Source organism: Tursiops truncatus, chromosome 6 (genome assembly GCF_011762595.2).
Source record: "Tursiops truncatus isolate mTurTru1 chromosome 6, mTurTru1.mat.Y, whole genome shotgun sequence".
NCBI classification, from domain to species: domain Eukaryota; kingdom Metazoa; phylum Chordata; class Mammalia; order Artiodactyla; family Delphinidae; genus Tursiops; species Tursiops truncatus.
In genome coordinates, this window is record NC_047039.1 from 9,066,276 (window position 1) to 9,089,566 (window position 23,291).

General features: G+C 47.4%; 1 protein-coding gene across 5 annotated transcripts in view; it reads left to right on the forward strand.

The window, feature by feature from the left end:
- The window catches only part of SOX7 (SRY-box transcription factor 7), a 118,830-nt gene that overhangs the window by 86,549 nt on the left and 8,990 nt on the right, over positions 1 to 23,291 (forward strand). For 3 of the 5 annotated variants that reach the window (XM_033857571.2, XR_012332361.1, XR_012332360.1), the window contains 2 exons: positions 17,941 to 18,113; positions 19,860 to 20,594. In XM_033857571.2, coding sequence (XP_033713462.1) covers positions 17,941 to 18,113; positions 19,860 to 20,594 — 908 coding nt within the window. Of the gene's footprint in view, positions 1 to 17,940; positions 18,114 to 18,893; positions 19,312 to 19,859; positions 20,595 to 23,291 lie in introns of those variants that run through there. The other 2 variants (XM_073805775.1, XM_033857573.2) reach the window with 2 other exon arrangements.

The window sequence follows — 23,291 nt, forward strand, 5'->3', positions numbered from 1 at the left end:
GGTCCCCCACCCTGGCCTGCAGTCTCTTGTTATTGCCCATGACTGGCTCTTCTCTATCCCCACCCCCTCTCTTCTGCTGGGTGTCTTCTTCACCTACTGGCCTTCAAGGCCTGCCTTCGATGCCATCAACATTCTCCAGCCTTTTCTCATCAGCCCCCAGAAGCAATCTCTCCTTCTTGCGAATTTTCCTAGCGCTTTCTGACTCAGAGTCTACCCTGTAATAGAACTTTGGGGTGTATCATTTTCCCCATGCAGGTCGAGGGCCTCTGGAGGTGGAGTAACTCTTTGTATCCATAGAGCACCCAGGACAATGCCTTGCACACAGCAGGTGCAGGAGGACCCTTAAATGAAGGAGCAAACGAACCGAAGGCCTGAAGTGTATCCCAAGACCAAGATGACTAACCAGGGCTGCGCGGCTGTGGCCCCGGCCCCGCTTGGAGATCCTTCTGATTCTCAGCACGAGAACCCGTATGTGTGAGACCTCCTCGCCCAGCCTGAGGGCTCAATCGTGAATTCCTCCCCACTCCGCCTGTACCTTCCGTGTGACTGTCACCCTGCCACTGGGAGCTCGGATGACCCCCTCCCAGGGCCCCATTTTCAAGACTCCCTTCCTCAAGTGGCGGCGGTAGGATTAAATGGAAAAAGGACCCAGCGAAACACCTGACAGAAAGCCCTCAATGCATTTCCTCTCCTCCTCCAAGCACAAGAGGAGAAATGAGAGTAAGTGCTGCCTATACAAAGCGGAGACCCCGGACGCGGGAAGGCGCTGGCGTCCCCGCCCTCCCAGTGCCCCCTGTCACCGGGGCTCCCGAACCACTTCTGTGCTCGTGCTCGAGGCCGACCAGCTCCAGGGTGCAGCACAGGAAGGCGTGGCCAGGTCATCCTGAAGACACCAGAGTCCCAGGAGGGCTTAGGGCTCCCCACTGGGAGGTGAGCTGCGAGCTGGGCCCTGGGGCAGGCCAGGTGTGGTCACATTGACTCAGACTTCTCAGGTGACAGGCTCTGGGACCCTGCCCTCCCTGGGTCTCCTTGGTGGCCCAAGTCAAGCAAGTTGTTGCAATTTGGCCTGGAGGGATTACAAAATCCTGCCGTGATGGGGCGAGGCACTGCCAATCTGAGATAAACTATGTTAGCTGCGCCGGCAGAGGGGGAACAAAGGGGGGACAAACGTACTCAGGCTTCCAAACCGGAGGATCCCTCCAGACATTCATCCCTGAGACCAGTGATCCTGCTCGCCTCAGCCTCAGCCTGTAAGGGCTGCAGTATTACATTCCTTGCTTTGTAGATGAAGAAATAGGCTCAGAGTTTCTAAGTACCTGGACCAAGGTCACCAGTTCATAGAGCAGCGGATGGAACGGTGTCTCCCCAGCCCTAACCCGTTTTTGATCCTGGAAAGGTGATGGATACTACGTTCGAGTTTTGTTTTGAATAGTTGAATTTATCTGCTCAAGGTGTGCTTTAGTCCATTTGGGGACGGAAGGTGCCTCCCTAGCCCCTGCAGGGTGATTCACCAGTAAGGGGAGAGTTGTACTTACTCTGAGGCAGAGTATTGTCACATGTGCCCACTTCGTCTTCCCACAGACCTGAAGCAGCAGGGGCTAGGAATGCAGATATGACGAAGACACGGCCCCAGCCCTCAGGAAGCTCATCGTGCAGTGAACTGTGTCACAAAGGTTGGAAAAACTAAGCCGTATGATTCATTTGGATAGTCACAATCTTATGTATCCAAATGCAGAAGGAAGTTGTCAAGAGATTTTGCAGGCCAAGGAATGCTCATTTGCTGTGCATGGGCAGCAGGAACCCTGTGAATGAAGGCATGAGTGTGACAGTTCAAAGTCAAAGGAGCTGCTTAGTGCCAGAGGACTTTATCAGAGAGGTGATATCCTTGAAGTCCCTTTGCTGGGATTTTGTGTTTTGAATTTTGCTTCATGGATCATGGAGTTTTAGAACCGGAAGGAACTTTAGAAATTTCACTAGGAAGATGCAAGTCAGAGCAGTGATGTGGTGCAGAACCACCCCAGGCAGAAGGGAAGGCACTGGATGACTTCCTGGGTCCTCTGCCAGTCCCTGGGCCAGGGCCATCTCCTGGCTGGCTCCTGAGAGGACACTCCACCCCGACTCCACTGGTCATGACACTTTGTGAGTCTTGACTCTCAGGGGTCCCAGTCACCTCTTTCCTTACCCTCGTGTTTGACCAGGATGGTAGAAAGAGTTTATCATAAATGGCTGAGAATGGCTGATACGTGTACCTCATTATCAGTTATTAATGACATCCTTCATTAAGCTGGATGCTTTGTGATTATTTTAACATTTATTTTCAGAACAACCTACAGATAATTATGATTACCCTGATTCTGGGTATGGAAAAAATGAGTTTCTGCTTGATTGACATTTTTGCAAGGTCCGACAGCTAGTCAGCACCCAGACCAGCCCTGGGGCCCACATCTGCCCGACTGGAAAGCCCCCGCTGTCTCCTCTGCGTTACAGAGCCTCCTAGCTCTCCCTGAGGATCGCCGTGTGAACATGTTTGGGAAGGAGGAGCACAACATATTCATGATTCCAGATTTAGCTCAGCAGCCGCCTGCGTCCCTGACCACTCTCGGTCTGGGCTACACGTCCCTCTCCTGTGCTCCTTTGGAGCCTTTTCCTAAACTTATCACAGAATAAGCTTTGTCCCTCTGTATCCCCAACACCTAATCCTGTGCCTATCCCCTAACATGTATTTAAGAAATATTTTTTAATAAATAAATAATGGAATCAATGAGTAAATGAAAATTGTTTCCTCTATTCCACATTTCTGTGTATCTTGGGGCAGTGGGCACCTGTAGCCCAAAGAAATCTGTGCCTAGCACTCAATTTTGTACTTTTAAAGTCAGACTGATTCCAATGTAATTTACAAACAGTAAATTCACCAATTTTAAGTGCGCCATTTGATGAGCTTTGAGAAGTGGATACAGTGTGTCATCATCACAACTATTGTGATTAGAACATTTCCATCAACCAGTAAGTTTCCTTGTGCTCTTTTGCAGTCAGTTCCCTCCCCCCGTGCCCTGGCCCCCTGGCAACACTGATCTGCCTTCTATCATTGTAGCTTTATTTTTTCTAGAATTTCATGTAAGTGGAATCATTTCAACTTAGCATAATGCTCTTGAGATTCGACAGTGTTATTGTATTTGTCAGTGGTTCATTTTTATTACTAGATAAATTACATTTTGTGGAGAGACCACCGTTTATCTATCACATGAATATTTGGGTTTTTTGCAGTCATGTACTCTTGTACGTAAAACTGCTGTGAACCTTTCAAGTACAAATTCTTATTTGGATATATACTTCCATTTCTCGTAGAGAAATACCTAGGAGTGGAATGGCCAGGGCATATGATCATAGGTTGCTTAACTTAGAAACTGCCGAGCAGTTTTCCAAAGCTGCCACGTTGCATCCTCACTAGCTGTTCGTGAGGCTTCCGTGTGTCCCACATCCTCACGAACACTTAGTATTCTCATATCTTTTAAATTTTAGTCATTCTAATGGATGTATAAGATTATCTCATTGTGGTTTTAATTTGCACAGTCCCCTGATAACTAATAATGTTGAGCATCTTTTCAGATGCTTATTGGCATTCTTATATCTTCTTTTGTAAAGTGTCCAAATTCTTCGCCTACCCCTTCATTGCATTTTACTCAATATTGAGTTGTAAAATGATTGTCTACATAGAAAACCTCTAGGAATCTTCCCCCAAAATCTCCTTGAACTGATAAGTGAGTTTAACAAGCTCACAGGGTACAAGGGCGACACACAATTATATTTTTTATACTTTAATGAACTATTGGAAATAGAAATTAAAAACACAATAGTATGTTCAGTCACTCAGAAGAATTAAATACTGGGGACGTCAGCAAGGTGGCAGACTAGGAAGATCCAGGCCCTAGTTCTCCCACAAAAACATCAAATAAACAACTATATGCTAACCAAAATAACATTTAGAAGCTCTGGAAACCAGCAGAGATCTGCAGAAACCAAGTGAACACTCAGTCAAGAAGAAGCTTCACTCAGGATGGTAGAAGGTTTTGTGATGCCTTTACTTGCCCTCGTTCCACCCCCCACCATGCAGTCAAGAGGAAGTGGCCCGATCTTCATTTCTGTCCCTTGGACCAGAAAGAGTTGAGTGGAAATTGTTAACATTCTAGCCTATCTGTGGGCTGCCCAAGGGACTGGTATCTTTCTTCCTGATTCAGAACTCAGGGAACAGCAGCAAAGTTTGGATCTTAGTCTGGAAGCCATGGAAGGAACTGGTGGGCACCTTGGCATGTGAAACTGCAGGGGAACCACAGGTCCACAGGTGCCTGGGGGCAAAAGATTGTGGGCAGAGGAATACACAGAACATCTAAGACCCTGAGAAAAAGCTGGAGTGAGACTCTTTGGGAAATAAATACATTTATTATTTTTTAATTAAATTTTATTTTTTTATACAGCAGGTTCTTATTAGTTATTTTATACATATTAGTGTGTATATGTCAATCCCAATCTCCCAATTCATCCCCCCACCACCCCACCCCCTGCCGCTTTCCCCCCTTGGTGTCCATACGTTTGTTCTCTACATCTGTGTCTCTATTTCTGCCCTGCAAACAGGTTCATCTGTACCGTTTTTCTAGATTCCACATATGTGTGTTAATATACGGTATTTGTTTTTGTCTTTCTGACTTACTTCACTCTGTCTGACAGTCTCTAGGTCCACCCACATCTCTACAAATGACCCAATTTCGTTCCCTTTTAAGGCTGAGTAATATTCCACTGTATATATGTACCACATCTTCTTTATCCACTCATCTGTTGATGGGCATCTAGGTTGCTTCCATGACCTGGCTATTGTAAGTAATGCTGCAATGAACATTGGGGTGCATGTGTCCTTTTGAATTATGGCTTTCTCAGGGTATATGCCCTGCAGTGGGATTGCTGGGTCATATGGTAGTTCTATTTTTAGTTTTTTAAGGAACCTCCATACTGTTCTCCATAGTGGCTATATCAGTTTACATTCCCACCAACAGTGCAAGAGGGTTCTCTTTTCTCCACACCCTCTCCAGCATTTGTTGTTTGTAGATTTTCTGATGATGCCCACCCTAACTGGTGTGAGGTGATACCTCATTGTAGTTTTGATTTGCATTTCTCTTATAGTGGTGTTGAGCAGCTTTTCATGTGCCTCTTGGCCATCGGTATGTCTTCTTTGGAGAAATGTCTATTTAGGTCTTCTGCCCATTTTTTGATTGGGTTGTTTGGTTTTTTAACATTGAGCTGCATGAGCTGTTTATATATTTTGGAGATTAATCCTTTGTCAGTTGCTTCATTTGCAAATATTTTCTCCCATTCTGAGGGTTGTCTTTTCGTCTTGTTTATAGTTTCCTTTGCTGTGCAAAAGCTTTTAAGTTTCATTAGGTCTGGGAAATAAATACATTTAGAAGCAGCCAGGGGAAGGGGGTGGGCGGGGGCAGGGGTGGTTGAGAGCATATACACACAGGCACAGCATATATACAGACAGGATATATTCCCAGAAAAGACCTTAGAAGCTCTTAAGCCTTCACCTTGTGCTGATCTCCAGGCTCAGGGACCTGCTAATTAGTAAACGTCTCCCATGCCAGTCTGCAAAGACTGGTAGAGTGGCTGTTTTTTCATATGCCTGGTTTTCAATAAAAGATCACAAGGCATGCAAAGAAATAGGGAAACATGGCCCATTCAAAGGAACAAAATAAATCTCCAGAAACAATCTCTGAAGAAACACACACAGTGGACATGAGAGACAAAAAGCTATAAGCATACAGACAAGTACGTTACAACAACCATCTTACATATGCTCAAAGAACTAAAGGAAATTAGGAAAACTACATGTGAACAAGGCAACGATATAAAAATGAGCAAAACAGAAAATTCCAGGATGAAAAATAATGAAATTTTCACAAGAGGGATTCAACAGCACATTCAAAGAGGCAAAAGAGGGCTTCCCTGGTGGCGCATTGATTAAGAATCCGCCTGCCAATGCAGGGGACATGGGTTTGAGCCCTGGTCCAGGAAGATCCCACATGCCATGGAGCAACTAAGCCCGTGCGCCACAACTACTGAGCCTGAGCTCTAGAGCCTGCGAGCCACAACTACTGAACCCACATGCCACAACTACTGAGGCCCACGCACCGAGAGCCCATGCTCCACAACAAGAGAAGCCACCACAGTGAGAAGCCTGATCACCTCAACGAAGAGTAGCCCCCGCTTGCCGCAACTAGAGAAAGCCCACACGCAGCAATGAAGACCCAGCACAGCCAAAAATAAATAAATAAAATAAATAATTTTTTTTAATTAAAAAAAACCAAATAGGCGGAAGAAAATCAGTGAACTTGAAGGCTGGACATTTGAAATTATCAAGTCTGAGAAGAAAAAAAGAAAAAAAAGGAAGAAAAATGAGCAGAGCCTAAGAGACTCGTGGGACAGAACAAGCAGACCAGTATAAGAATCATGGGAGTTCCAGAAGGAGAAGAAAGAAAAGGGGCACAGAGAATATTTGAAGAAATAATTGCTGAAAACATGTCAAATTTAGGGAAATATACAGATATAAATTCAATAAGCTTAACAAACTCCAAGTGGGATAAACCCAAGAGACTCACACCAAGACACATTATCATCAAAGTGTTGAAAGCCAAAGGTAGAGAATCTTGAAAGCAGCGAGAGAAAAATGACATCACATTGATCATCACAAATGATCCCCAATAAGACTATCAGTAGATTTCTCAGCAGAAAACCTGCAGGCCAGAAAGCAATAAGATGATGTATTTTAAATGCTGGGGGAAAAAACCTTCAAGTTGCAATACAAGGACACTAGAGAATATGTCTATACTCTCATATGAAAATAAATGGTTTTCTAGTAAAGGTAAATACTTAGACAAATAGAAAAAAAAGTATAGTAATTTTGGTTTGTAACTCCAATTTTTGTTTTCTACAGTCTTTTAAGACAAATTAATTAATATAAATCTATGTTAATGGATATTCAATATATAATGATGTAAGTTGTGACATCAGTAACACAGAGTGAGGGGAGTGGAGCTGTAAAGGAATAGAGGTTTTATATGTGGTTGAAATTAAGTTGGTATCAATTTAAGGTAGATTGTCATGACTTTAGGATGGTGTATCTAATTCCCATGATAACCACAAAGAAAACATCTATGGACTATACAAAAAAAAATGAGAAGAGAATAAAAATGTGTCACTACAAAAAGTCAGCTGAACACAAAGGAAAGCAGTAATGGAGGAAATGGACAAAAAAGCTATAAGCATACAGAAAATAAATGGCAAAAGTGTTCTTATATCAGTAACTAGTTGAAAAGTAAATGGGTTAAACTTCTCAATCAAAAGACATAGAATGGGAGAATGGACAAAAAAAAATAGTATCCAACTATAAGAGGCACTAGATTTTTTAGATATAAGGATCATAGGTTGAAAGTGAACAGATGGAAATGTATACTAGAAAGAAGCTATTTCAACATACTAAAGGCCACATATGAAAAAGCCATAGCCAACGTGATACTCAGTGGAGAAAGACTGAAAGCTTTTCCTCCAAGATCAGGAACAATTCAGTGATGCCCACTCTCACCATTTCTATTCAACATAAGACTGGAAGTTATAGCCAGAGAATTTTAGAAAAAAAAAAATTAATAAAAGCTATCCAAATTCCAAAGGAAGAAGTAAAACTACCTCTGTTCACAGATGATATTATCTTATATACAGAAAACCATAAGATTACACACATACCAAAAAAAAAAAAAACTGTTAGAACTAATAAATTCAGCAAAGTTGAAAAATCAACACACAAAAATCAGTTGCATTTCTATACACTAACAATGAACAATCCAAAGAGGAAATTGAGGAAAATTCTCATTTAAAATAGCATCAAAAAGAATAAAATAGGAATAAACTTAACCCAGCAGGCTAAAACTTGTGCACTGAAAACTACAAAATATTGCTGAAAGAAATTAAAGAAGACAAATAACTGGAAAGACAGCCTATGTTTATGAATTGGAAGACTCAATATTGTTAAGATGTTAATAACTACCCCCAAACGATCTACAGATTCAATGAAATCTTGGTCATAATCGCAATGAGAGATTTTTGCAGAAATAGAAAAATACATCCTAAAATTCATATGGAACCTTAAGGGACTTCAAATAGTCAAAACAATCCTGAAAAGAACAAATTTGAAAGTCTCACATTTCCTGATTTCAAAACTTGCTACCAAGTTCTGGTAACCAAAATTGTGTGGTATTGGCATAAAGACAGGCATATAAACCAATGGAAGAAATATAGAGCCTGGAAATAAGCCTTCAGGTATATGGGCAAATGATTTTCAACAAGGGTGCCAAGACCATTAAATGGGGAAAGGACAGTCTTTTCAACAAATGGTGTTGGAAAAACTGGATGTCCACATGCAAAACAATAAAGTTGGACCATTGCCTTATACCATATACAAAAATAACAAAAGGGATCAAAGACCTAAATGTAGTGACTAAAACTATAAAACTCTCAGAAGGAAACACAGGGGCAAAATTGGATTTGACACTGGATTTGACAATGATTTCTTGGATTGACGTCATAAGCACAGGCAACAAAGGAGAAAATAGATTAAGTTGCACTTCATCAAAATTAAAAATTTTCGTGTGGCAAGGAACATTATAAACAGAGTGAAATGCAACCCACAGAATGGGAGAAAGTATTTGCAAATCATATAGCTAATAAAAGATTGATATCCAGAATATATAAAGAATTACAACTCAATAGCCAAACACATCTCTATTAACAAATGCTCAAAGGACTTGAATAGACATTTCTCCAAGGAAGATATACAAATGGCCAATAAGCACAGGAAATAAGCACATTAGGGAAATTCAAATCATATGCAAGATACCATTTCACACCTACTAGGATGGCTGTTATAAAAAAGAAAGGAAAAACAACAGTAGCAACAACCATAAAGTTACAAGTGTTGCAAGGATGTGCAGCAATCAGACTGTTCATTCCCGTCTCTCCTCCTTTGGATAATTTCTGAAGAGAAGCCCCGTGTAATTCGTATTCTTGCTGCTCTACTGGTAGGACAATTTTTCCTCTGGCTTCTATCAGGATTTTTTCTTTGTCTGATATTCTGCCGTTTGAATATGATGTGCCCAGGTGTAGTTCTTTTGGCGTTTTCCTATCTGGTGTTCTCTGAATTTCCTGAAAATGTGGCTTGGGGATTATTATTATTGCTTTCAATATTTCTTCCGTCCTTTCCTGTCTTCTCCTCCTGGTGCGCGGGAACATGCATAATTTCCGTTACATATATGCTACACCTTCTGTAGTTGTCCCACCATTCTTGAATACACTGTTTCAAATCTTTTGTCCTTTTTCTCTTCGCTTTTTCAGTTTGAGACGTTTCTATTGACATATCCTCAGACTCACTGACTCTTTGCTGTGTGCAGTCTACCAATGAACCCGTAAAGGCATTCAATTCTGTGACAGTGCTTTTGATTTTGAGCATTTCTTTTTTATACTTTCTTAGAATTCCCATCTCTCTGTTTACATTACACATCTGTTCTCGCATGTTGTCTAGTTTTTCCACTAGAGCCCTTAGCATATTAATCATAGATTTTTTTTTTTTTGGCCTCGCCACGTGGCTTGCAGGGACATTCGTTCCCCAGCCAGGGACCCAACCCATGCCCCCCTGCAGTGGAAGCGCAGAGTCCTAACCACTGGACCGCCAGGGAAGTCCCAATCATAGTTATTTTAAATCCCCAATCTGATAATGTCAACATCCCTGTCATATCTGAATTTGGTTCTGATGCTTGCTCTTTCTTTTCAAACTGTGTTTTTGCCCTTTAGTATAATATAACAAGACTGCCCCCCACGAGACACAGACACTTCAGACAGCAGTTGCAAGCCCAGGTTATCACCTGTGCTTCTGACCAACAAATTACAGATCAGAGTTTCCAACAACCCTCTCCTTGGGTTTGACTAAATTGCTAGAGTGTTCACAGAACTCAGGGAAACTCTTACTTACGTTTACCAGGTTATTAAAGCATATGATAAAGGATGCATATGAATAGCCAGATGAAGAGATACATAGGTGAGGTCTGGGAGGGTCCCCAGCGCAGGAACTTTTGTCCCCATGAAGCTGGAGTGCATCCCCCTCCTGGTGTGGATGTGCTCACCCACATGAACACTGTGCTTTGGGGATTTTATGGAGGCTTCCTCATGTAGGCATGAACAATTAATAACTCTATTTTCAGTCCTTTTCCCTTCTCTAGAGGATGGAGGGTGGGGCTGAAAATTCCAAGCTTCTAATTGTGGTTTAGTCTTTCTGGTGACCAGCCCCCATCCCGATGCCCACCCAGAGTCACCTCAATAGAACAAAAGATGCCCCTAGTGCTCTTATCACTTAGGAATTTACAAGGGCTCGAGGAACTCTGTGCCAGGAACCAGAGGCAGAGACCAATATATATTTTCTATTATCTCACATCCTGTGGCCTAATTCTCTGATGGATCTAAGAAGAGTTGTTGATTTTCAGTTTGTTCATCTCTTTGCTTGTTGTTAGAACGTGACTGATAACTTCTAAACCCCTTCCATGACAAACTGGAAACCAGCATTCCCATTCTTTTACTTTGAATTTATCTGTGTCTTTGTGTTTAAAGTGGATTTCTTATAGTCGCCATATAGTTGAGTCTTGCTTTTGTATCCAATCTGACAATCTCTGCCTTTTAAATGGAGTATTTAGACCATGCTTAATGTGATCATTGCTTATGTGATCATTGCTTAATGTGATCACTGACATGGTTGGGTTTTAATCTAACATCTTACTCTTTGTTTTCTATTTGTCCCATCTGTTTTTTGTTTCTTTTTTCCTCTTTTCCTGTCTTGTATAAATTGGATTAATTGATTTTTTATGATACAGTACTATCTACATTAATAGTCTATTAATTCATTTTTTAAAAATTGGTTGCTCCAGGGTTTACAATATTTATCTTTAATTGATCAAAGTCTACCATTAGATAATGTAATACCACTTCACATATGGAACAAGAACCTTACAAGTATATTTTCATTTCCCTCCTCACGGTCTTTGTGCTATTTTATCGTAACATTTTACTTCTACATATGTTATAAATTCCATAATATATTGTTTTTATTTCTTTTTTTTTGGCTTGAAACAATTATCTTTCAAAGAGGTTTTTAAAAATAGAGAAAAAAAAAAGTCTTTTCTACTTACCCGTGTGTTACCATTTCTTTATGTGGATCCAAATTTCCATTTGGTTTCACTTTCCTTTGTGATAGGACTTCCTTCAGCATTTTTCATAGTGCTAGTCTACTGATAATGACCTCACTAAGCTTCTGCATGTCTGAAAAGTTTTTATTTTACCTTCATTTTAAAAGATATTCTGGCTGGGTACAGAATTCTAGGTTCAGAGTTTTAAATTTTTTCTTCCAGTGTTTTTAAAAATGTTATTCTGGATTGCCTGGTTTCAAGCACAAAGTCTACTGTAATTCTTATCTTTGTTCCTCTGTATGTAATGTGTCCATTTTCCTCTGGTTGATTTTTAGATTTTCAGAAATTTGATTATCTTGTGCCTTTATGTGGTTTTCTTATGTTTTGTCTGGTTAGAGATGGTTGAGATTTTTGAATCAGTGGGTTTATAGTTTCCATTAACTTTGGGAAATTTTCAGCCATTATAGGTTCAGATGTATATTCTGATCCCTCCATTTCTTCTGGAAGTTCAATTACTTTTATGACAGGCCACTCAATACTGTCTCACAGTTGTTGCTTCTCTATTTTCTGTCTTTTTTCTCTCTGCTTTTCATTGTGAATATTTGTCTCGTGTTCACTAACATTTTCTTCCGTAATGTCTAGTCTGATGTTAATCTTAGCTAGTGTATTTTACATTCCACATATTGTACATTTCAACTTTAAAATTTTGATTTTGGTCTTTTTAAGATCTTTTCATCCTTTCCCCATCATGTTCTTGTTTTTCTCTACCTTCTTGAACATATGGAGTGTATTTAAAACAGCTCTTTTAACATCCTGATCTGCTAGTTCCATTACCATTTCTGGTTCTATTTCTATTGACCGTTTTTTTCATCCTGGTTATGCATTGTATTTTTCTGTGATTTTTTTCCCCCAAAAGCCAATACTCTTCTGAGGACACTAGCTGATGCACCATGTATTAGGACATTTTTCCACCCTGGCTGGTAGTAACAGAAACTCCTTCTTTGAAAGAAACTCTTTCAAAAACTTTTTTTCCAGTGTTTTTTCCACAGTCTCGGTATTTTTTTTTCACACATGTGCATATGAGTACTCAGCCCAAGATTCAAGGAGACCCTTCTGCAAATACCTGAGGCCCTCCCTCTCTGCAGGCCCCTCTTCTTTGCTTTGTCCTCCCTGAATTCAGAACACTGTCTCCTCAACACAGCAAGACCACCAGTCTCTGTTTCAGTTTCTCTTCCCTGTGCTGTGACCTGGAAACTTTGTCCAGACAGGGAGCAGGGAACTTCCTGGGTTCACCTCGTTTGTTTCTCGTTTCCAGGATTATTGTTCTACATCGTGTACAATGTCTGAAAACTTTTGTTTCATATATTTTATCTAGTTCTGTGTTGGTTCAAGGTAGGAAGAGAAATCAGATCCCTGTTTCTCCATCATGGGCAGAAGTGGAAGTTTCTATCATTGAAAAGGTGACTTTCTTAAGTGCTGTTGTTCGTTTGGATCCAGGCTCATTTCATTCAAGCCCTACATCTTGTGGAGAATTAAGCGATGAATGGGTGTCCTTGAGAGAGCCTTGGAATGAGAACTGTTTTGCCACTCACTAGCTGTCATTTCATTTCTGTGGGCCTTAGTTCCTCATCTACAAAACTAGGGTAAGAATGAAATTACTATTACCCTATTTCTACTACTTCCTTTGGGGGAGCTTTGAAAAACCTTTTGAAGGAAGGGCATTGTGTAATGTATGTGGGAGGAAGGCGTGAAGAAGAAGGTGACACACTTCTTTGCCTTGACGTTGGCCTTTGGGAGGGAAGGAGTATTGTGATGAGTTACTTAGTTTCTTATCAGTTTTAAACCTCTGATCTTCTCACCACCACCCTCTCACACATACACACACATCATGGTAGTTTGAAGACATGGCCACAATTCTTTGATACTCCCCATATTGAGAATTGGGGATCTATGTTCTTTCCCCTTAAATCTGGCCAGGCTTCTGACTGCTTTGACCAATAGAGTATTGGTGACGACAGAGTAGAGGTGATGCCATGTGATCTCTAAGCCTAAGTCATAAAATACCATGAAGCTTTTGCTTTGTTTGTGGAACACTCATTCTTGGAGCTGAGCTGACAGGTAAGAAATAAACCTCCTCTAAGGCCGCCATGCTAAGAGGAAGACAAAATAATATGGAAAAGCCATGGATAGACACTCCGGCTAATAGTCCCAGCTTAGCCCAGCCTTTGAGTCATCCTAGCCTTGGTGTCAGACATATGGGTGAAGAAGCTTCCAGATGGTTCCAGCTTCTGGCCATTCGAGTTACTCTGAGCCATTCGTGTCTTTCCAGCTGACACCTCAGACATCATGAAGCAGACACCCTTGCTGTACACTGTCAAATTCCTGCCAGATTCCTATGTTCAGAGTCACTGAACATAGTAACAGTGGTTGCTTGCACTGCTGCGTTTGGGGTGGTCTGTCACACAGCCATAGGTAACTAGAGCACATGTCTTCCCTGATCCCTGTCAGATACCAGCAGAAATGCAGGGTGAATGGTTCAAGGACCAATTTAAACAGGTATTCTAAGTGATGTTGAATGAGAGGCGTGTTTCCCAGTGAAGGCTTCATAAAGGGACATCTAACACTGCTGAGACATCCCAACTTTCTGAATATAAATCCAGGAGCTCTTGAATGGGGTCCCCCCATGAGCTGCTGTGGGCAACTCCCTTTGACACTCGTGGGGAGCGAGGCTATTGAAGTCAGCCCTCGTGTTGCCCAACTAGCCAGCCCACTGTGTGCTGTCCCCTTGTGTCCTCCCTCACTCCCTCCCTTCTCTTTTCCCTCCATCTTTCCTCTTTTATTGAGTGCCCATTACATGCCACACATTATTTTAGGTTCCGGGGTGTGAAAGCTGAGTGTATGTTAACCATGTCTCTTATTGTCTGTGTGCTGATGCTTTGACACCTGGGGCCCTGCTGACTCTGGAGGGGCCGCCCCTCCCAGGGCCAGCTACTTCCCAGAGCAGTAAACACCTTGCTGGCTAGTGCACTTCTCAGGTATAAACCCCCACCCTAAACACCTCCTTTAAGGAGCGCTTGCACTCTGGGCCACTATCCTCCAGTCCTAATCACCCCAAGGCCAGTTACCAGACAACCAGGAACAGCCCCTATACCCCAGAGACCACCCACATTATTCAGCCTTGCCAGTCCTAAGCCTGATTTGCCTCCCTCCCTCGTTCCTTCCTGAGGAACCCGTAATAAAGTCTCTTGCCCAGTCTCCCCGCCCCCAGTGCTTCCCCACGTGGCCCCCATGGTGTCGTGTGCCCTGCTTTCAATGGCAATTGACTCCTTGTCTGTCAGCCTTGCCATGCCTCACGTTTTCTCTTCATATACTACATTTTAAGACACCATGACACCCAGTCCCTGCCCTAAAGGAACTTAAAAGTCAGTGGTAGTGGGAGCCTTAGCCCAGTAGGGCTGGCAGCATTCTGTTTCGTGCTGTGCGCACTGCTTACGCAGGTGTGGTCACCTGTGGAATCTCCGCCATCACGCACGCCTGCGCACTTCTCTGTGGGCACACTGTACTCCAATGAACATCTGATTAAAGAAACAAAACGTAAGATAATGGCAGCTTGAAATCTGCCCATTAAAGCAGTCTCATAAACCAAACAAGTATCCCTGGTTTCTCACAGCGGAATTGTTGGCCGATGACAGAGTGATCCGTGTTGAGATCGCTATCAGTCCTGCCTCACGTCACTCATTATCCTGACGTGTGTGCACCTCGGCTCAGAAAAGACTTACTTTCCATTTTGTATTATTTACAGGCGGTTTCTAGTCAATTTCTCTTCTTCCTCTTAGGCATCTGGAAAGAAGAGGCAATAGGATTAAAGAGATGGAGCATACGTCCTTAAACCAACTCTTAGTTTTTCTTGTCATCTGTTGGTTTTTCCATTTAAATTTGTCAGAATTTAGCTTCTGACCAATTAAGTAAAGATCGTTTCAGTGCAGTAATCCTGCACACGTGCTCCCTTACAGAAGGAAATCTGATCATTGTTCAGAGTGGAGCGGGAGAAAATTAATGTAGCAAAGGTTTGTTCTTGGCTTGGAACTCTCCTGGCCCCCAGGGCTAGGAGGAAGCAAACACAAATCCCAGGATGAGCAGAGCTTACGTCGGTGCTGTCCTCGGTGTACACACAGCAGAGGCAAGCCCGTCATTGGTTCACTGGGCCTCCGAGGCTCTCTACCCTGTGCACTGGCTAAGAGACTTGCTCAGATGTGCTCAGCCAGTAGTGGCAGATGGGACTGGACTTATGTCTTCTGGCTCTAAGTCAGGATCCATCCACCATTCGCTGGGAGACATGACTGATCAGAGACGAGCACACACATGTAGAGGGGGCATTCTATGGTAACCAGAAAGCCTGATCTGGGGAACTTGGGTTTCTCTACCCCAGTGTTTTGTTACTATAAAGTCCCTCTTACAAAAGAGTTTTGATGTTGCCAGGGGGTCTACACTACCCATGCTCAGAAGCAATGTCATCTGAAAATCCTATTCCTTTCCCCCTAGTCCCCTGTAGAAGAGCTGTTAAACCTAGGACACTGTGAAACTCTGTCCAGGTGTCCTTGTGTCCACTCAGGTAGGCCCTCAGATATATCTTAAATCTCTGAATTATTCTGAATCTGAGACCTTGACGAATTTCTCCTAAATGACTATGAAGAGATTTCTGTTGCTTGAAAGAGAGGAACTCCGCTTCTTGGAGGGAAGCCAGGCGTGGGGCAGGGTGGGGTGCATGGAGGGGAGAGGAGAGGGCAGTCAGCAGGCCTGGATGAGGTCTCCTGGCTCTCCAGCATGCACCTTACCCGTGGCCAACAGGGTTTACCCATTTGCTTTTCACCTTACCTTGAACTTCCAGTGCCCTTTGGATGAGGAAAGGTCCAGTGGGACTTGAGCGATGGGTCTGGAAGGGCACACAAGCAGGGGGAGACGCAGCAGCTGGTTAGAAGCCCTTCTCTCTGGCGTGGGGCTCTGCTTTGAGCTGGAAGCTGACCCGGGGTAGCCCCGGAATGGGGAAGCAGAGACCTGAGGACGAGAGATGCGTATTCAGGTCTCTGCTGTGCCACCTGCCTCATCTGGGAACTGGCTTACTACTACAGCCTGGGCCGCCCAATCCACAGAGGGTTGTACAGAGGCAAGAATGAGCTGGGAATGACCTTTGCAAAGACTGTCAGTCGAGTACAGATAAATCAGTGTGAGCAAAGGTGATTGCGGTGATGGTGATTTCAGCCACCAGCCAGATGTGAGGGACAAAAAGCACCAGCAGACCATGTGCACAAAACCGTTGCAGAGAGGAGGGCTGGGAGCCACGGCACCTCCAGCCTGGCACAGCTGCCAGCACTTGGTCTTGCGCAGGGCTCCAGTGCCAGGGGCCAGGGCTGGAATCGGTTCGAGGCAGGAATGTGTGCCCTACTCCCTTCTTTCTCCTTCCCCTAGAATCACCGAAACTCTTCAGTTTGGAATAGAATAAGGAAAGCTCCTCACGGGGAAAGTTTTGTGGGCTCGACCCTATTAATTTTATATTTAGAATTCCATCCATTCATTACGTTACTATATTTCACAGTTATTTAAGTGTACGAGGTTCTTTCACAAACACCACATCAGTAATCCTGTATTATCCCCATTTTACTGGTGAAGAAACCGAGGCTGAGATCAGCTGAATGAATGATCATCACACTGCTAGAAACTTGAAGCAACCGGTTTCTGACTTCAAGTCCTGTGTTCCTGTAAACCCTGTTCAGTGAACTACAGACCTAAATGAAGGTGGGAGGGAGGGGAGAGATGGGGGAAGGGAGGAGAGAGGGGGGAGATTAGAAAGGGAAGGGGGGAGGGAGGGAAGGAGGGGAGCAGAGAAGTACAGAAGGAGGAAAGGGAAAAAGCAAAGGAAAGAAAAAAGTCGTTTGAGAAAGAGAGCAGCGTTCACACAATACACACCGCAAGAGTAAGATTCAGTCTGTGGGCAGGCAAGGCCCACTGTGCCCCCGAATCGTCACACGCGGACCCGCCGCTCTACCCCCATCCCATCCCGCTGCGGGTCCAAGCACCGCAGCCCCATACGTTTCGACCCTTCTCGGCACGGTTGCTCTCTAATTCACCGCGCAGAGTCTCCACTGATGAGCCTCTACCAGCAACTGGCCGCGGTCCAGGGCCCAGCGCTGGCCAGGCAGGTGTTGGGGATGCCTCGGAGGACGCCAGCACTGACCCTCTCGCTCAGGCCTCCGAGCCCCGGCCTTTGGGGACACTTGAGGTCTATGCGGAGCTCGGCGGACTGAAGGTCGCAGTGACCCGGCATCCCTGAGCGCCGCCCGCACCAGGGCGCGCTTGCATAAAGTTGCCCAGGTGAATCAGTGCAAGTGAGTGAAGAAATAAAGGAATGGAGCGAGAGAGAGAGCCCGGTTCCCTTGTGCACACAGTTCACGTGCTCGGGGCGAAGCCCGTGCTGGCGATGTGGAGTTTAACACCCAGGTCCTACACAAGCCAGGCTCGCGCGCGCTCTCCGGACGAAATGCAAGACATTATTATTGGAGACAACAATCACAACATGTATTCTCTTTGTCCCCGCCCCCGCTGTTTTCTCCATCTTTGCTGTCGGACTCTGGAATCCAACTGGACCGCTCTGCGCTCCCCGGCGCCCGCGCAGCTTCTTAACCTGGCTCCTGGGGGCGGCCCCACAGCGCGCACGCTCTGTTCTGGAACCGCTCACGGAGGGCGCCAGGGGCTGCGAGCCGGGAAGGGGACGCCCACGGCCGGCAAGGGGGCGCTGTCGCCAGAGGCCTCTGACCCTGCGGAGCATCGTCCCGCCCTGGAGCGACGGTGAGGTTAGAAAGGGTAGCAGTCGGTTCCTTCCAGGGGCCCTGGGCTGCCGCGCAAATACCCCTGCGGGGATCCCTTCTCTCCCCCAACAACGAGCTGCACCCCCGGCCGGGCGCGGCCCTAGTTCCCCGCGGTTCCCGGAGCATTCTGGTCTGGGGATTTTTCTTAAGGAATTTTTGGCAGAGGGGTTCAACACGGGAAACGGCCTAGGCTTCCCAAAGTAGGGAAGTCAGCCTAGACCGCGGACACATTCTCTCCGCAAATCACCCCCTTCCCGCCGGATCCCCGGTGCCAGCCAGCCCCGCCCGCTCCACCTCGGGTTCCAAGATGCTTTCCCGGCTCCCGACACCCACTTTCCAGCCAGCGCTGCGCCGCGCCCCGCGCCCCTCGCTGGTCACCCTCGGCCCGCGAGAGCGGCGGGTGGAGGGCCCAGGCCTAGGGTGCTGCTTCTAGGTCCTGGCTGTAAGGGAGAGGGAAACTACTCAGTCTGTTCTCTGTGAAGTCCGGGGCTCTGGAGGTTGAAAGTGGGACTTAAAAACGGAGAAGTTGCACTTCTCCACCCACTTGCCCGGTCTTAGCCGTGGGGCCCGGTCCGGGAGGGCATGTTGCACACGAGGCATGTGTGAATTCAGTCATTGAACGGGGGGCCCTGAAATCCAGGGTTAGACGTTACGGGATGCACGTGAACAGTTATATTAACATCAACCATCATATATGTGTAGAGTTTGAGCTTTCACACCCAGCCCTGTGAGGTCAGTCTTATCATCCTCTTCCTTCTAGGATTGGGAGAGGAGGTCTGGGTCATGCACGGAGTAACCCACCACTGAAGACAGGTCCTGACTGCAGACCCCCTCGGTCCTCTCCCAGTGCCGCCTCCTTTCAGGGTTGCCTCTGCGGAGCCCTGCACGGGGTGGAGGGGGGGCGCTCAGTAAATATTTGTGGATGGGATTCCAGGATCTCGTCAAGCCTTATGACTGCCCTGTTTTATACAGTAGGATGTGTCTAAGCCGTATCTTCGCACTCATTTATTCATTCACTTATTCTACATTTCCTGAGTGCCTCCTGGATGCCTGCACTGAAGTGAGCGCCAGGGGAAGAGCCCTACTCACACGGAGCAGCGGGACGCGGAGCTGTCCTCTGAGCAGGGGGTTCGCGTCCGCGAGGGATGGCCCTGAGCTCCCAGTCCGCAGCCCTTGGAGTTGAGCGCAGGCCCAGAGCCCGCAGCCCCGTCTACTCTGGGGTGTCAGGGGGAGGGGAACTCGGGAGCCCCCGGGTCGTGCCAAAGCCTAGAGCATGCGGGAGGGGAGGGCCAGGATGACTCTGCTCGGAGGAGAAGAGAGAAAATACGAGAAGGGAATTCCGTGAGGGAAGGGCTAGAGGTGAGGGAGCGGGAAGCCGGGACACCGGAGACCAGGGTGGGATGGGGGTAGAGGTGTGAGAAGAGAGAAATCAGACCAGACGGCAGGGTGAATAAGGGAGAACTGAGGACGCCGACGTGCTCTCCGAGAGCCAGGGAGCCGCGGGCCGTCGAGGGGGCCCTCGGGTGGGCATCACGGCGAACCCGACGCGGGATCCAGCCCTTGCCAGCCTCTCTGGCCGCCCAAGTTGGCTGGGGGCGAGGTTGTCGCTCCTTAGGTCATTTTAGAAAAGCAGTAGGTGTGTTCTGTCACAGGCCGGGATTCACGGTCAAAGTCACTCGTGCCCGGCCACCCCCAGCGAAACCTGTTTGGCTTCTATTCTCCGCAGGATTCCACACTCGGGAGAAGCTGGCGGAGCCTGGCCCAGGGAGGCCGCGGCCAGTCGGGACAGGGGGCTGGAGTCCGGCTCCCGCACGCGGGCCCGGTGACTGCGGGCGGCGCCCGCCTCCCGGCCAGCGGCACCTGAGAGGGGAGTGGGCGGGCAGAGCGGCGGTCCCGGGGCGGCGGGGCGCGGATCTCCGGGAGGGACCTGGGAGGCGGAGGGGCGGGCCGGGGGCGGGCGCGGGGGAAGTGGCCCGCCCTCCCGCCTCCCCTCCCTGCAGGTCGGAGCCGGGACGCGGCGGCCCGGGACGCAGGGAGGGGGCCCGCGTCGAGAATGAGGGAGTGGCCGCGCTGCCTTCGAGAGTCATTGGAGGACGCGGCCGCTCGAAGCTGATAAATAAGGGGCCGGGCCGCGGCTGCCGGCCAAGCTGGACGCCCCGACCGGTGCGAGGGCCAGGTCAGCGCCGGCCCGTCGACGCGAAGCGAGGCGACCCCCGCGCGGCCATGGCGGCGCTGCTGGGAGCTTACCCGTGGCCCGAGGGGCTCGAGTGCCCGGCCCTGGAAGCCGAGCTGTCGGACGGGCTATCGCCGCCGGCCGCCCCCCGCCCGCCGGGGGACAAGGGCTCGGAGAGCCGTATCCGGCGGCCCATGAACGCCTTCATGGTGTGGGCCAAGGACGAGAGGAAACGTCTGGCGGTGCAGAACCCGGACCTGCACAACGCGGAGCTCAGCAAGATGCTGGGTGAGTGAGCGGGCGGGGCGCGGCCCGAGGTCGGCGGGCGGGGGGCTGGCGGCTGGAGGCCGGGCGGGGTGGGCCAGACCCGGCGTGGGGCGCGCGCCGTGCCCGCGAGGTTGGGCATCGGGGCGAGCGTGGGTGTGCGCTCGGGGACGGGGATTCCGAGCAGGGGTGCCCGGACAAGGCCCAAAGAGAACCCGCGCGCCCCTCGGGGTGGCCGGAGAGGCCCCCTCGCGGGGACGGGAGCCGAGTTAGGGGCCCCGCGAGCACAGACGGGCCGGGTCGGAAACGCCGCGGCTGGGTGCACCGGGCGTTCGCCAGGCATACCAGAGCGGGAGACCCCCTCATTCCCTGAACTCCACCGCGGGCACAATCGCAGAGGGTGGTCGTAACTCTCATTAACGAATATTCGTGAAGAGAGACCTTGCGGGAACGCATTCCTGCTTTACCTTAATTATTAAACCGACAGCAACGTGGACTTGATTCGAGCCTCTGTTTCTCAGTCTCAGGAGTGTAGAAAATTTGATTCGGATGCTTAGCGCGGCCAGTGCGGGTCTGTCCTGGAGCCCGGCCGCTTCTCGCGGGCTGCTGTGCGGTCCCAGCCCCGGCGACGGGACTGGGGACAGGGACAAGCCAGGCCCAGGAGCCTAGAGAAAAGATGTTCTCCGGGGTCTCTTCTCTCTCCCTTGACAGAAGCTGAGCATTTATCAGCTCCGCCCAACTCCTAACCTCTTTGCCCTTCAATGTGGTTTTTATTCATTTCGAAGGATGGGAACTTTTAAAAGCACTTTGTGTGCCCAGCGGACACCAGGCTCTGTGAGAAGGGACAGTGTGTGGTCACCCGAGGCTGGCCCTGCCCTCTGCAACCCCACCCGGCCCAGGCTGCAGCCTTTTTCCTTTTTCCGTTGGGGCTCGGGGCACCTTCCCCAGATCCGTGGAGTGAGGGCTGACATCCACCTTTGTGCGGGGTAAAGCCACAGGCCCTCCAGCGGAAAGCGTCCTCCTGCAGTTAGGCGCCCTTTCAAAGCAGCTGATGGAGTGCTGGTCTCAAATAGCCTCCTACCCCCCAGCCCAGCCCCCTGGCTAGCTGTGCCCAGGATGAATTAGTGGGCCAGTGTCTTAGTGAGCCCCTTCTCTCATAAAAAAATATTTTAAATCATACTTTATACTGTGTTGGCCTAAAGAAAAATATATTAATATATACAATAATAAAACATTTCTTCAAGCAAAAAATTTACATTTTTCTTCAGGTTTCCAAAGAAATGAAAACACCTTTTTTGTTTCTGGGCCACTAAAAGTTTTTCTTTTGGTGTGCCCAGGTGCCATGCCTTTTGCCCAAGCACAGCTCTTGTGACCAGGATAGAGCAGGCCCAGGCCAGGGATGGGAGAACTCAAGCTGGGGAGCCTTGCAGGATTAGGGCTGCCTGCTCTCAGGGAGAGGACAGGCAAAGGGACTTGGGTGACAAACGCTTCCTGTGAGCTGATCCTTGTGGGCAGTTGGCACTTAGGCTTCCAGAGGTTACAGTGCACTTTGCAGGAAAGACACTGATTCCTTCCTGCTTAACCACACAGCCCCTGGCACTAGGCAAAGGAAACCAACATGGTGTTGCTTTGAAAAATGTGGACTTTCTACACCTGCTACTCGGGGAGCAGCAGGATGATCTATTTCCACCCCAAGCCCATGATCTCGCCCAGCCCTTTCCTTTCTGACTTAGGAAAGGGAAGGGGCTGATTGTGAGAGCCCAGACTTTTTTGACGATTAGCTCTGCAATCTTTAACATTAAAAACTTCACCCAGTAGCGCTGGTATTTTTTATGTTATGAGTGAGAAAGCATGTAAAGACAGTTATACATTTAGTGGTTTTAAAAATGAACCTCTATTTTATGAATACTACAATATCCAGGTGCACTTAGAAACTAGAGTCACATTTTATATTCAGTCCATACTCAGGGTGTGGGTGTATCTGGGTCTTAGGCCTCTTGCCACGACTGTGGCCTCAGCCACGCTCTGGAAACTAATAGCCAACCCCGAATCTGGAGTTCCTGACACGTTTCAAGTTGCCTTTATAAGTGAGAGCTAATTGTAGTAATTGACAAGTCTGTCGGAATAGTTATAAACTTTCATCCCAACAGGAGAACGCCTTGAATAATTACCCTCTCCAGCCCCCTCTGTGGACCCGGCACACATGGCCAGCCAGTACACAGCTCTGGACTCAGCGCTGTGCAGAGTGCTCTGGGTGGGAGATGTGGCCCCTTTCCTTCCAGGGCTTGGTGGCGGGACCTGCCTTCTGGGCTAGCTTGTCTCAGACTTCAGGATACAGTAGAGTCATGGGAGAACTTGTCAAGTTATAGAATCCCAAGCCCACCCTAGGAGGTAACAATCTAAGGGGTCCAGAAGCAGCCTTTAGAAAACCTGCAGCGGGAGGGATGTGCAATGTACTTTGAGAGAGAAAGAGATACTAAAGCGGTTCACAAAACAAAACGTAAGTGAATAAGGATGAATAGAAAATACATGTGAAACCAGCATTTTCGCACCAGTGGGACACACGTGTGCGATGCTTCTTCAGGAGAGAGTTTTGACTTGCGTAACATCGCAATATATTTTTTATAGTGAGGAAAACAGAGACCAGGGGAAGGTAAGGGATTTGCTTCTGTACAGGGAGTCAGTGGCTGAGCAGGTGCCCCCTGCCATGGTCAGAGGGTC